Source organism: Paramacrobiotus metropolitanus, unplaced genomic scaffold (assembly GCF_019649055.1).
Source record: "Paramacrobiotus metropolitanus isolate TYO unplaced genomic scaffold, Prichtersi_v1.0 Parri_scaffold0000415, whole genome shotgun sequence".
Taxonomy (NCBI): Eukaryota; Metazoa; Tardigrada; class Eutardigrada; order Parachela; family Macrobiotidae; genus Paramacrobiotus; species Paramacrobiotus metropolitanus.
Genome location: NW_026570635.1, coordinates 1 through 14,007, shown reverse-complemented (window position 1 = coordinate 14,007; position 14,007 = coordinate 1). Strand labels below are relative to the sequence as shown.

Below are 14,007 nucleotides of genomic sequence, written 5' to 3'. Positions count from 1 at the left end.
GATAAATGAAATGTTAAGAAAGTTTTAATAGATTTCAAATTGCAAAAAGCGAAAGGCTGATCCAAGCAACTGCATAGAAGTAGGATAATTCTAACTGCATATGCTCAAGGAAGTACGCACTCGTAATCATAGAATGATGTTTATTCATCACGGTACAAGTGACTGCGTCACATAAAATCGAATAAAATAAAAATTTTGCTTAATTTACATGTAGTATAGCAATTGTAGCGAAAATTTGTAACTTTGAATCGTTGTGCTCGTCGTTAACTAACAACAGTCGTTAGCGCTGAGTCGCCGCTGACGGAGATAAACATTTGCAATGAACAGGCTTTATCGTTCAACAACAGTTAAGCCGCCAAAAGACTAACGGACGAAGATCCGGCAACGACAAGGTAAAGATTATGGGATCCACTATGGGCTGTATTCTATTTAACGTCAGCATCCAGAACAGGACCGTGTAATCTTGTACAAACGTTAACAAAGGCAAGAGGATTACGATAGGCGTCCAGCAAATGAAAATACTGGCGGTCAGTATGGTTAGCAGTAAGAAGGCGTTGCTTTGCGACTTCCTTTGTTTGTTATTTGGCGGTGTCGACGGTTCGTTAAGCGGTTGGATTTTACTATCTGCAAATGACAACACTGCAGTAGTATATAATATTCGGATAGAGTATATAATATTCGGCTTACGTTCTTATCACCAAATAATATTTTTCTAGCTTTACGGGGTGTGGCGTAGTATAGCAACCATGTTGATAGCGTATCTGTATGGTCATCAATGTGAGACAATCAGTCTGTGTTGGGTCGTGCTGCATTAAACTACAAGTCGTGACATTGAGTTTACCAGACATTTTCAGTATTCTGAATAGGGACGCTGCAATTTATCACGCTCAGACGCTTGAAGCTACTGACGGCTTATGGTAGTGCGTGACCTTTAGCGAACTAATTTGCAACTACAAGCTAATTGCTCTGTTCATGTCGACCCTTATATAACGCTCAACCAAGATGCAGTTAACGCTGCAACAAAATTACAGCTCAGAAGACATTCCCGAAAATATTTTCAAAGGCCAAATTTAATCTTATTACAGAGCGCTGCTAGCCATGCATCATGATACTTCTTCATTCCCGATAGTTTAAGTCCCAAGCACTCACCACCGATTTCTTGAATTTGTTTGAAAAATATAATGTTGACAAAACACGCCTTTAGCATGCAAGCAGAGTAGACAACGTTTTACTCATTATTTGTTTAAGCATGGAAGTCTACGTTGCACACTCCTAATTGGGACACTTTCCGACCTTCTTGTTAATCTTTCCCCGCCAACTTCCTATAGGACAATCCCAGCACATTATTTTGTGGTTGTGCGAGAGTTGTTCCTGCCTAATGTCTTTCCATCGTGTACTTATTTAATGTATGAGTTTCCTTTGCAACATCACATTATTATGACTCTATACGAGTACCGTAGACTTTGTATCTGTACTTCCAGTAATACTCGCCACATCACGAAGGAATTGACCGTGTTGTTCGTTTTCGTTGTCGTTTATGCTACACAATCCTACTCTCCCGTACACAGAGCGAAGCTGACAACACGAATGTTTCGTTACCGGTGTTCCGCCTGTTGGTGTCTTGAACCCGGCGCCGTTTTCGTGAACGCTTCCAACGAATGTGTAAGACGGCTGGATACTGAAATATTACAGTGAATACAAGAACGATTATGAAAGTTTGATCGAAATAAACCCACGCGCGCTGCGTTGGTGCCGTTTAAAATTCAACACGCAGCCTGCTATCGTTTCCGGCCGCCTGTAGAGCAGCGCATCAGTAACAACACCCGGTACGATAATAAAATGAGCGGCTGTAAAGCAGAGACCGCTTAATGCAATGGCGACCCGTGTGCTATGGTGTTGCCGATACTGCACCGGAAATATCACCGCACAAGAGCGGCTAACAGCTACAATTGTATGCGAGATAAACTGGCACATCGGTATGACATTCCCAAGATAAATACGAAACGTGCACCAGTTTGAACCCCAGCACCAGACAGCGAATAAGTGGTTGACCATTTCCGGCGGTCCAAAACAAAGTGCATAAAAAAAGTTGTAGCTCAGAAGCGCAAAGACATAGACATGAAAATCCTTAAGCAAACGAATGTTTGTGAGATAATATATCAGTACAATTCCGTTCAGCGCAAAGGTCATGAAAAAATTAATAATAGTGATATACTGTCGGATGTCCACATTATTCGGTTGGCGGCCGTATCACATACGTCCGCGGTATTGTTCGATATTGAACTGTTGTTCATCATTCCACTCATTACCATGCCGAAAGGAAAGTGGCACACCAGTAAACGCTCCGTCAGCAAAGTTGGAACTCGAAGGCTGTCTGAGGATTGCAGACGATACGAGCGGATTAATACGACAAAGTGCTTCTTTCTCTAATCTTTCGAGTGCAGTACTTTCCTGATGGAAGTTTCTCAACATCAAAGCAATGTAATGCCTGCGCTTTAAGGCAATGTCGGTTAGTTAATAAAGCGTCGAGTGCACACAGTGGAGCTACATCCCTTTGGCGACCTTTCGGTTAGTAATTTCCGTGGCAAATTCATTATCTGTAGCTTATTTTACTCGTCAACAACAGGGCTTTGAAGATGGAAGCTAAATATTCCCGTTCTCAATTTGCGAGATTTGCCATTTGCTTCCTGCTCGGAGAATGGACGCACAATGCAGTAGACGCAGCAACGCAGCAGGTGGAAAGAATGCGAATTATTAATCGAAAATTTAAATCGAAAACATTCTCCAGGTAGGACTGCTTTCACGTCAACGTTCAAGCAATAATTGGAACATGACATGTACAATCAACGTCAGATGTTTAAAATTCTATAAACACTGCAGTTTGCACATGCTATCATTTCCATTCAGAGCCGGGTTGACCGAAATTATCGAATTACTTCCGTGCATTTGAACCCGTGCATTATTTTTATTTCGGAGATATCAATAAAGATATTACATCATTTTTGGGCGTTTCCATGCAGGAATTTTATCCAGAGGGCATCCAATTCTAAGACACAGCTTTACGTAATTGGCTTATTAACACTGCTGAGATATTTGCTATATTATAACCGGATAATAATCATACCAGCGGCTGCCAACATGTTCCTGCTCTCTGATCTGACTCTCTTCCGTAAGTCCCGCGACTGTTAGAAAGTCTAGAGCCGTGCTTCTTACAGGAAATTTTGGGCCAGGGAGGATTTTAGTTTTCATGGCCATTCTTGTGCTCCAGTACGGATATTTAAGTCGTCGACGTTATACGTACGCAAAACTATGGTAAGTTGTGCTGATTATACTTATGGTCAGCCTAATTTTAATCCATGAGGAACTAAAAGCGCTACAGCAGTCATTTAACAAATTATGTAGAAAAGCATTGCCATTTACTGATGCAATAATTCTGGGGTAAATTTTTTTGTCAGCTTTGATCGAGTCAACGTTGACTCGTAGTCTGTTGCAATGGCAACTTCTAAGCTGCCGCATTTGGGTTCCTTTGCGTGTAACCTTTACAAGCTGTGGCTGTTCGCCATGATGCTGGTATCGGTGAATCCAGCAAAATGCTTCAAAGTCAATGAGGCCTTATGCAACTACTCATTTAAATACAAATGCCGGCACGATCTTCTAAGTGAAACACACAATCATTACTTTTTGTCAAAGAAAGAACCGAAGAAGTGTGCTACAGTATGGGTTGAAATAGCTGGGGTAGGCGTTTGTTCATGTTGTGTGTAAAAATCACGAAGCAGCCGGTATCGTTGCAGCGTGGCAAGCTTTTTGTTGCTTTGCTGCGATAATGGTCGGTCAGCGATCATCGCCGCATCAAGCGGCTTGCATTAGCATTTCTCTGCGTGTTTCCGCCCAGATTTATTTCCCGTTCTTTCCAAAGAATAAAAAAAGGATGACCATCTAGAATCCGAATGCCACTTCACACAAGTAAAGAATGATAAGCCTGAAGCAGCACAATTACGCTTCAAGATTGTCCAGCCGCTTGCACGAGCCAATACGTGATCATTTCCCCTTTACCCTACAAACAATACAGTCAGCGCTCACATTATTCCCGTCCGTTGCCGAACACATCCAACAGCCTCTGAGAGTACTAGTAATAACCTTGATTTCCATAGTTCCCCGCAACTCAAAGGCACATTCCGGTGCATTGGTAATGCTGGCGGTTTTACCGCTGACATGGATGCAGGACGGCTGACTGCTGGCCTGCATTCTGAGGCAACGTTAACCGTGTCGCCGAATCTGCATCACGATAATCAGCATACAGTAATATTCTTGAAAACGTAACCACAACAATGTTTGTACCAAAAATAACCACTTACAAACAATATCGTGGACGTTTTGCGCCGACGACACCAACTGCAACCGGACCGCTGTGGATGCCCGCGGAAAACTCCATATTGTAGATGGCGCAGTTCTCCGGAAAGTCTGGTGCAGAGCCAGTGCGGTACGGCACACTTCTTCTGCATGATGGGTTCCGAGCTGCAGCACCAATCCGCTAACCACCTGCAACATTGTCAAAAAGTAATGCCTCTTAGCAAAATCGATTTGCCCAGCTCAGTTTCGTAATGACTTTTATGTTGCACGAGAGACAAAACTGCACGTTATTAGAAGAGCTTTTTTCTGTATGAAGTAAGTGAAAGCTGCAGCATAATTACTTCGTAGTTCGTGCATTGGCGACATCCAGTAATAGTATTACACTAACTGGTAGTTATTAGCACTTCAAACTTACAATATAGCAGCTGCTGATGGTCTCCATCTTGTAGACTGACCGTGTCGTTACCACCCGATCGAACAGCACATACACCGCATCCAGGAATCGAAAGACCTTTTCCGCTGTCGAAACCATCACAAACTCCGCAAACCCTTCGATATCACAGAACAACACAGTGGCCTCCTCCACCACCTCCGGCACAACAACGCGCCCTTGCCGCAGTTGCTGTACGACAGGACTGCAAAACGGTTAACGGAGGTAACGCCGTAATTGCCTGTGTCAGTGGTATTTCTGCTCCGCATACCTGGGCAACATCTCCTTCAGCAACTCATCACAGCGCTCTTGTTCTTCAAGGACTTGGTACACTTTATCAGCGACCTTTCGCTCTAGCGCGGTGGAGTAATTTTCTAGCCGCCGCAGTATGCGATCCAGTAATGGGCCCGAAAACCCATCGAATGCGCTGCATAATTTGGCCAGTTCTTTGTTGAGATCGGCACTATTAGGCCTGGTATCTGGTGTTTCGGTCCAACATCGGACAATTAAATCCATCAAAAGTTTCCAGTTTCCTTCTCGAAACTCTTCGGAAACGAGGGACGAAATGGCGGAACTTGTCCGGTGCGTATTCTCTTTATAACTTCTGTTAAAATAATTGCCCTGCGGTAGCTGCATTCCTGTTTGCATCAGCAAGCAAAAACTAGTGCTTTCGCTTTTGGCTAGGAACGCCGTTTTTAAATTTTAGGTTTTATCTTTCCAAACGGTAGTCAGTAAAATATGTCTTAGTTTTGAAGCTTTCAGTACGCTTTAATTTACCGATTTACCATTGATGGTCAGTGCTTTAATATCCATCAAAGACTCCCATCGTGTTCCATAGCAGTCCAACCCAAACGCGCTACATTCCATAACAATCTGATGGCAAACAATTCCCGCAGCATAAACATCACAAGCCGGCATCGGTGCGTGGCCTCTCATTACTTCCGGCGCCATCCAAACGTTGACCGGGAAGAAAGGCCGCTTCACCGTCAACTCCCGGCGCAAATGCCGCAGCTGCTTCTTCCGCAACAGCACACTCAGCTTTTCTTGCCCATAATCGGAGATCTTCAGCGTAAAGTAATGATCGACTAAGCACTTGCTGCTCTGCAGGTTGCCGTGTAATTTAATCGCCGACAGATGAAGGTAAGATAATCCCTACCAGGAATAATAAACAATAATAAAATAATGCTATTATTGTTCCATTTCAGGAAAAGTAAGCGCACCGCAATTAAATTTTGGATGAGGGATAATTTGAGAGTGTAATCGATGGTAACGTTTTCCATGAGATTCTCTACGGATCCCTTGGAGCAGAATTGGAAATAGATTGTCGGCGGGCGGATGCCAATTGATAGTCCAACAAAAGCGTTGATATTTTCATGATCTGGTCTTTTCAACTGCGAAGAAACAAGCAAATTCAGCGGAATCCATTATAAGGAAGAGAGATTGGCTTGCTGCCCAAATATAAAACCTGTTAGGTGTCATGTGTAAAGTAAAACAATCAGCCAAATTTATAGCTGTCCAGTTTAAAATTCGGGAAAGAGGGTGATAACATAAATGGTTAATATGACTATTTATTAAAGCTTAAAGGTAACTTTACAAGCACTTTATTATCAAGTTGGCAATAGACCATATCGGCAAGTGATGATAATTTCGTTACAAGCTGTCTACCTGGAGTAAATACTGGTTCAGCCTTTTGCCAGCCGAACACTGCCATTGTGGATCCCACAGCAGCGTCCTTCTGTAGGCTTTAACGCCATTCACCAGAAACAAACGTTGTGTAAGTTTGGCTGTAGTGTCTTGATTAGCCGACAAGGAGGACAGATTGGTGGATTTCACCGGCAGGACACTGTAGCCGTCGGTACTGGGACCGCCCTCCTTAATCTCCCACCATCTGGTTGCATGACGGGCTCTTCGAATACGGCAGCTAATAACGATGACCGTTAGAGTAATTCACAAAAAAATTTGTAAAACTGGAGTATTTGTAGTTGAAAAATGCAGTAAAAAAATTTAACTAAGCGAAACCGTAAATTGTGCATTGACAGAGAAGTAGTTAGCGGCAAGCGAAGCGTCATAATACCAGATAAAGGTAATCACCAGAACGACAACTGCCACAATGACAATGGCCACGGTGGTGCCGGGTTTCCAGTTAGTTCCGCACAGTTCACCGCGCATACCGCACACCGGGCGATCCACCGGCTTGATACCGCTGGGCCACTCAATGGAACGACCAGGAACGGGTATTAAACTTCGCGAGACGGAGTCATAGTGGAAAACATCCTATGTAAAATCATCATATTGAACAACGACTGAACGTACGCGTAACATGTACGAGAAAGTTTTCGGGAGACGCACAACGAAATCATTGGCAAGCGCGTTGAACTGCTGCACGACAATTTCCGGTCTGCGCTGTCCGGACGGTAGAAAACTCGCGTCGCGAAAGCTCAGGTGCAGTGTTTTCCCGATGATACTCTTGGTAAACTGGTTTCGCTCAATGTGTAGCATACCGTTATCATTAGTCAGTATTGTCTGGTCGGAATTAAGAGTCGCATTCAGACCCTACAAACATTATCAACACGAAGTGCATCCGTTGACTTATGCATTCGACTTGTAATGTCAGACTTTCAAAAATTTGTGTTTCCAATCGTATTGTCTAGCAGGTTAGGTTTCACTAAAAATTTAAGTTTTGGCATATTACGCCACTGTGGAAAATAAAGTACATCAAATGATAAACAAGACGAATCCATACAGCATTTTTATTCAACTGTATAATAAGTTTGTATTTAGCCAAAGATTTCATTTTTCTTATCTATTAGAGTAATTGTAATGGTGTGAATCTGCAAGCTAGAAACCTGCGAAACTCACGTAAGATAATACTTCTGCCGCTTCATAACAGATCATAGCGAATTCATTGAACTGCAAGAACAATAATTCCACGATTAAGCTATCCAGTAAATCTGCCGATTATGTTTTGATGATGTGATAATTAAAGAGACATTTTCAGCCCGAGGAAACGTAAAGACGACGAACCTTATTCTCCGGATTCGGTTGTGTACCGAAAATCTCTTTTCGTCGAGCATTAATAGCTTCCGCCGTGGCATCATATTTCGTCCAGTCGACCACGGCTGAACGGATACTGATTACGCTCTGAATGCCATACCAGACTTTCTAAAGAGACACCGCACAGATTAACGGATTTTACCGTTCACCGAATATGAACCGACTCGCTGGCTTTTCACCTCGTCCAGAGCATCGTCATGCTGCCAGGATAAAGGATATTCCAGAGGGATCTGGAATTCGTACAAGTACACGAACACCTAACGCAACAGGCAACATATCACACTGGATCACATGTCTATGGTGCTGGAATACAGTGATACGTCTTCGATAGCCGGCGTTAGAGCGGCTTACATGATCTCCGGATGTCATATTGAGGTCATACGCGTCAGCCTGTATTAAAAGAAAATAGTTGTCAGTTTTATTGCTCCAAAATGCAGTATAAACCAAAGCAAAGCGGATTACCAGAAGTCGGCGCATCCCAGTATGCAGTGTACAGCAGAGGATCACTGTAGAAAGAAACCGTAAAACAGACGGAGATTAATGTCATATACCATAACACGACGGAATCTGTGATACGTTAATATTCAAGCGATCTAAGACCAAAGCATGCAGACAACTATCAATAAAAGCCTTACGGTCTAAAAATGCAGTATATTAAAGTTTTTAATTTCAATAAATGTATCTTATCGACGGCTCTGGACTTTTGTAGGTTTAGTAACTGGATTCACACTCATACAGTCATATTAACGAAACTGCTCCCAGCAAGCACTTAGGTAAGTTCGGTTATTTCGGTGCACCCAAAATGCACGACAGTTTCCCAGTTATCTAATCTGCGTACCGCGGCTATGTTGGCGGGCTTCCTGTAGCGCTTTCCGAAACGATCCCAGTGTGGAGTCCGTATCGACGATAAGGAAATTGAACTCCGCCGCCAGATCCTGCAGTCTCTCCACTGGACCACGGCACATTTCTGTGCTACGGGCCCCGAACACAGACTGGCTTAAACGGTCGTTTATTACCGCCACTGTCCTCCACTGAAAGTGGCTCATGACGGTTGTATACGCTTCCGCGTAAGTCTTCACGGATCCCAGCGTTACGGCAATGGCGTTCGGGTAGCGCTGGCTGATCTCCACCGATCCACTGCAAGAGTTCTCTCCATCAGCTTAACGGCTGTCACGCATAACCGCATACTCAGAAGGATTACGCTATAGGCTTTAGTAAGAACAATAACTGCCACGTTCCGCGTGGTGTACGATAAAAAAGATGCGTAGGAAGCAAAATCGAAGTTCACGGTAATCTCGCACAGGTCGACAATTAAGCTGGCGGTTATATGAATGAATTTCTCATTAATATTAACAAGCTCAGATACTATGTAATAATGATGAGAAATTAAAAAGAACAGCGCCAAATCTTACCATGCAACAGTCAGCAAATCCATTTCTGCAAAAAACAGACAAGTTACACTTATTGCCGGCGCGTCTAATTCCGTACTTTTTTAGCAAGAAAGATTCAATTTATAAATGAAATACGATCTATCTGACCTCTTGCGAAATCTCCAATTACAAGGTAAGCCGGCGCACAAACTGTAAAACAAAAGACCGTCAGGAATGACCCTCTTGCAATTACGCGTTAATCATCGTTAACCTAAACTTTTTTCTGTAAAGAGACAGGATGATTCGTTATTTAAAGAAAGGCGCATGATTCGAATTCAATCCGTTTATTAAATGCGTTTGTACTGGATTTCGTTGTAATTAGCAACATGCACAGAATGGTAGTTAAAAAGATATGTGATTAATTAAAAACTAATACTAATAATGATTAAATACTGCGATGTTCTGCATATTTAATGGTGCCACGACACATGGGTCTTGCGTTTACCCTTGTATAAACACTAATGGTTATGAAACCGAAGGTCTTTCTACATTAATTTATCACTCCTATGAATGTAGTAATTAAAATTTTAAACTGATTTGTGTTAGAGGCTTGGAGCATTACTAAATATTACAGGCTTATGATAGTCAATAAGTTTGTCATAGGTAGAGTACAGTGACGCATTTTGTTTACCGGATGTAAGGATGACCGTTAGTCCGTTTTGATTGAACACTCCGCTGCCGTACCACTGCTGCAGGAGATTCAGCACAATGACGTTTCCCTCGATCCGACAAGCGGTCGCATTGTCCTCGATGGCCAAGTGCGTCTCGGAATAATCCTCATACAGTCCGCGATACTTTTGCCGCATATTGTCAATCGCCACCCGAAAGGTGCTCTGCATGGGCGCAATACCGGAACCCTGGAAGGGACCGTCCGTGATGGTGACGATGTTCAATTTCGGATACCTCATGCTAGTCACTACATTATAGAACGCTATTATAAACAGGCATAGGAATAGTTTACTTTCCATCATTATGCCTGCGTCTCGCGTTGTGCATGGAATGCCTTACACACCGCGACATCAATTCCTGCAGCGGAGAAGGGATTTAAAGATGCCATGCGGTAAGGAAAATGAAACCGGCTTCCGTATCCGCGCGATGTGCCATCTTCCATTATTCAGACAGATGATGTGGGAGCGGTTAATAAGAGGATTACTGGCAGGAAAGATGCCGCACGGAAGCCTTTCGTCTGTCGTCCCTCGCTCCACCGGCACCGGCAAAAGACCGGCTGAATACGGCTGCGATTAGAGAAATTACTCGTGAAATCGCTAAGTAATGTTTACGAACTGCAGAACGTACGGGTCACACTGGCGCTAACACTTGTTTCACATGAAGTTCAAAAGAGAATGAAAAGGCTGTCACGAGTTGAGCGGAAAAGCAATCAGATCAATAAAATCCAGTTCCGAATAGCACGGCAAAACTATCGTGCAGGAAATTAATTATATGCAGCTTAGATTTTGCTGATGAATTACTGTGGAGCGTTTTGAAAAGCGGCTTTAGGCGGGTTTTTTTTGAAGATGAGACACCTGGCAAGAAGCTTTTTGAGAGGCTTAGAAGCGGTCCACTAAGTACCTGAAGTTTTATTGCAGGATAATGCACCCTGCTGAAGTGATGCGCCGCTGTCGCCATCCTCGATAAAATGATAAATTGTCGCTGCACAGATTCGGCAACGGTTTTTCTTGCACGAGTGATTGAAAGCTAACAGTATTGCGTACGGTTACGGAGATTGTCATTTAATTATTTATCGGAGAACCCTTCCAGGTTAAATCATTGCTGCCTGATCCTTTCGAAAAAGGTGATGTTCTGGGCCGAACAGAGGTTTATATTGAGGATCGATAACGTCTTTATTCGGTCAGTTTGTTTGACTCTGTGCATTAGTGCAAAGGTCCGTTGCTGTTTTCGGGTTCGGTTAAAGATCCCGTGGTGTTCTCACCGGTGAGCATGTGCGCTTGTTGCGTCTACAATTCCTTCAATCTAACCAATGAAAGTCTATCCAGTGACTCATAGAGTCCTGAACCCAGCGTTGTTGCCTAAAAGAGGATAAGGGATCGGCATCAAGACAGCCAGACGCGGTTAAGTTTGTCGTCTTCTTTATCCTGCATTTACCGCTGTCTTAGCTCCGTCTGAACTGACTTCTATCCTAACTTCCTCGTGTGCAAAAAATAATTGCAAAGGACGTCTTACCGGCATCCTTCTATTTTACTGCCTCCCTCCTGTAAAAATAGTTTTGCGGTTTCCGATCAACAAATAACCACAGTAAAGCCATCCACGGGCTTTAATTTAATCGCCGATATGATTATAGTCCACTGTGTCTGTGCACAATTATACATGCAGGATGGTTGCAAATTTGCAGTAACTTGTTATGATCGTGTGTGTGTCGCTTATAATTTATCGACGATATGGTTCTGCGTTAATTTGTTAATTTTGAATAAGTATGGCCAAAGCTTCATAAGGACGAGAAGTCGTTTTAATCAGATCTACGCCGAGAGGAAACTCTTTCATCTATTCCTTTTAATCACAAAAGGTTAAAGTTTTATGTTAACAGATTAATTATCTGTAAGTAAAAGAAGAACTTCTGTGTTAGCAACTCAGTACTATTCCCGAATAAAATAACGGTACCGTTTTAATAAGAAAGTAAATCCAGTACCAGTGCTTCTATTATACCGGGAGCATTTCAAGCTGAAATGAACGAATTGTTTTAAAAATATTCTACTTTACCACGTGTTCATGTGTATAGGTGCGTATTTGCATAAATTACCAACTGGACCGAAAATCTAACGAAAACATTACGTGTCTTTAATTTGGGCCCGGACAGCATACATTTCGTGAACTGAGTCAAAAGACTCTACAAGCAGGCAAATTACAAGCAGGCAAATTTATGGCCAAAAGCATCTAGCGACGCATTCAATTGAAAAATGAAGATCATAAAAGATCTAGGTTCGAGTAGTTCTACTAATATAAATTTCTTTCTGTACAAGTACGTCATATCGAAATGTGCCAAACTGTCGCATTATTCATGTTGATGTAGTTACCGGTATAATGTTTTTAGCACATGGTATTCAGTTTTAATTAACCATTGCTATCTGCGACGCAATCGTTTGCTGTCTCAGTGACAGACCACAATGTCATTCAAGGGGTTTGGTTCACACTTTTTTTTGGCTTCGCCGATTGTGGAGACCTGAAAAAAAGTAAATATGTTAAATTCGGTCGGTATTTTGGTCAGTATTCATGGTATAATTGGTATTCAATAATATATAACATTTCCACTAAAACTACAGGATAAACGAAGCTCTATCGGATTGTTAAAAAATAATGTAACTGCTTATGAATGAGAACAACATTTTTTGAACCCGGTGAAGCCATTACTCGTAGGTTACAAGCCAAAAAGCGTTGAGCTTACCGCCGCCAATACCATGACCCCCAACGTAATCCAGTTCCAGACAGACAGGAATTTCATGATGGCGGGTGTATACTATGGACTGAAAAAATATTATAACGGAGAAACGAGTTGAGTATTTGCAGAATATCAGCCAGTTTGGGCACCATTTGAGACCGAGTGGTTTATATAAATTTCTCAAGCATGTTTTCTCTTTATGGCTTTTTTCTTAATGGAAGAAAATTCAAAGAATGTGGTAAAAACAGAGGATTAGTTAAATAATTTCGCGGAGTACCTATGGGGAAATAATATTCAATCAATCAATATACGGTTGTGTACGTTGTAGAGCACTAAAGCGTATAAAGCTGTTCATATTTTATTAATGTTTACAATAATACAGTACTGCATGGTCATGTACGAAGATTCTGAATAATTTCTGACATCAGATATCCCTACGGCGACAGTGGAAACCGAATAATACGAGGTATTATTATTTTGTTGTGCGACTCGATGTTCGGTTATGTTGTTATCATAGACTGCTCAATAAAAATGCCTCAGCCTTCTTGTAATTAACAGGTATTGTTCACCGGTCTTCGATTAAACAGTAGTAAATAAAACCATCCACCTTCAGCTTTTTATCTAACCGATAATCACGTATATGAATGGCTTGTTACGGAGTGTGCACTGTGATGTTTCCAGTAAAAAGACTGCAGAAAAATCAGCCCTCAGCTTTCGCTTTGTCACAAAATACATAGGTCCATGTGAAAATAATCAAATAAACACCGATGATTTTAACAGAATAGAGCGATTATGGAAGCCTCTGGCTCAGTTTAAATAACGATGATTCTCATCAAGTTTTCTTTGTATTGCAAAACATTTTCTGTGTTGTTGATTGTTTTTCTCATACTTTTATGTACTTTGTCGTTCTTTTCATGTTAGTTGCTTACTGAGCGCCAAAAAACACATCATCCCCCAGTACCGGGCGCCAATACGTATAATTATGGTACATAATAATAATGTATGGTACATTATGGTACATAATAATAATTATGGTACACAGTAAAATATTCAACTGTTGAACGGACCGAAAGTTCATTACAGCCGAAAATTCAGCAGATACAGTTCGGCAGAACGTTGTTGATTAACAAAGTATAAGTCAAAGTAGGAAAGATTTCAAAGCGACGATTTAAAAAATAATGAAATTCAGCCCTTTAACACACCAGAATTCCCGTTTAAATTTTCAGAACTACTTTGTCGTAAAGTTCGAAGAAGAACGACCTGACGTAAAGCACTACACCGTTAAAAGCACAAAGGGAGACTAAACTTAGTTAATACGGTCGTTCCGGATCAGTTGCGCAGCTACTGTACTC

General features: G+C 42.0%; 2 protein-coding genes across 2 annotated transcripts; both read right to left on the bottom strand.

Moving 5' to 3' along the window:
• Positions 1-4,257: 4,257 nt before the first annotated feature.
• Positions 4,258-5,296, bottom strand: LOC129602360 (atrial natriuretic peptide receptor 1-like). Its single transcript, XM_055501355.1, has 3 exons — positions 5,052-5,296; positions 4,766-4,985; positions 4,258-4,539 (listed from the first exon to the last, which is right to left on the bottom strand). Exons 1-3 carry the CDS (start codon positions 5,294-5,296, stop codon positions 4,258-4,260), a joined length of 747 nt encoding a protein of 248 aa, XP_055357330.1.
• Positions 5,296-10,211, bottom strand: LOC129602361 (atrial natriuretic peptide receptor 1-like). The gene is made up of 15 exons (XM_055501356.1): positions 9,896-10,211; positions 9,373-9,414; positions 9,247-9,271; positions 8,673-8,971; positions 8,297-8,340; positions 8,186-8,224; positions 8,014-8,091; positions 7,805-7,942; positions 7,640-7,690; positions 7,130-7,333; positions 6,855-7,054; positions 6,446-6,701; positions 6,001-6,171; positions 5,566-5,932; positions 5,296-5,384 (listed from the first exon to the last, which is right to left on the bottom strand). The coding sequence occupies exons 1-15, from the start codon at positions 10,170-10,172 to the stop codon at positions 5,296-5,298; spliced, it is 2,280 nt and encodes a 759-aa protein (XP_055357331.1). The 5' UTR covers positions 10,173-10,211.
• Between the last annotated feature and the right edge of the window lie 3,796 nt (positions 10,212-14,007).

Bases quoted from the DNA above. Each gene is read 5' to 3' on its own strand.
- LOC129602360 (XM_055501355.1), bottom strand. From the start codon at position 5,296: ATGGATTTAATTGTCCGATGTTGGACCGAAACACCAGATACCAGGCCT. The intron at 4,986-5,051 runs GTATGCGGAGCA...ACCGTTTTGCAG, and splicing joins CTGAAGGAGATGTTGCCCAG to TCCTGTCGTACAGCAACTGC. The intron at 4,540-4,765 runs GTAAGTTTGAAG...ACAATGTTGCAG, and splicing joins CCATCAGCAGCTGCTATATT to GTGGTTAGCGGATTGGTGCT.
- LOC129602361 (XM_055501356.1), bottom strand. From the start codon at position 10,172: ATGAGGTATCCGAAATTGAACATCGTCACCATCACGGACGGTCCCTTC. The intron at 8,972-9,246 runs GTAAGATTTGGC...GAACTCTTGCAG, and splicing joins GATTTGCTGACTGTTGCATG to TGGATCGGTGGAGATCAGCC. The intron at 8,225-8,296 runs GTAATCCGCTTT...CTTTTAATACAG, and splicing joins CTGGGATGCGCCGACTTCTG to GCTGACGCGTATGACCTCAA.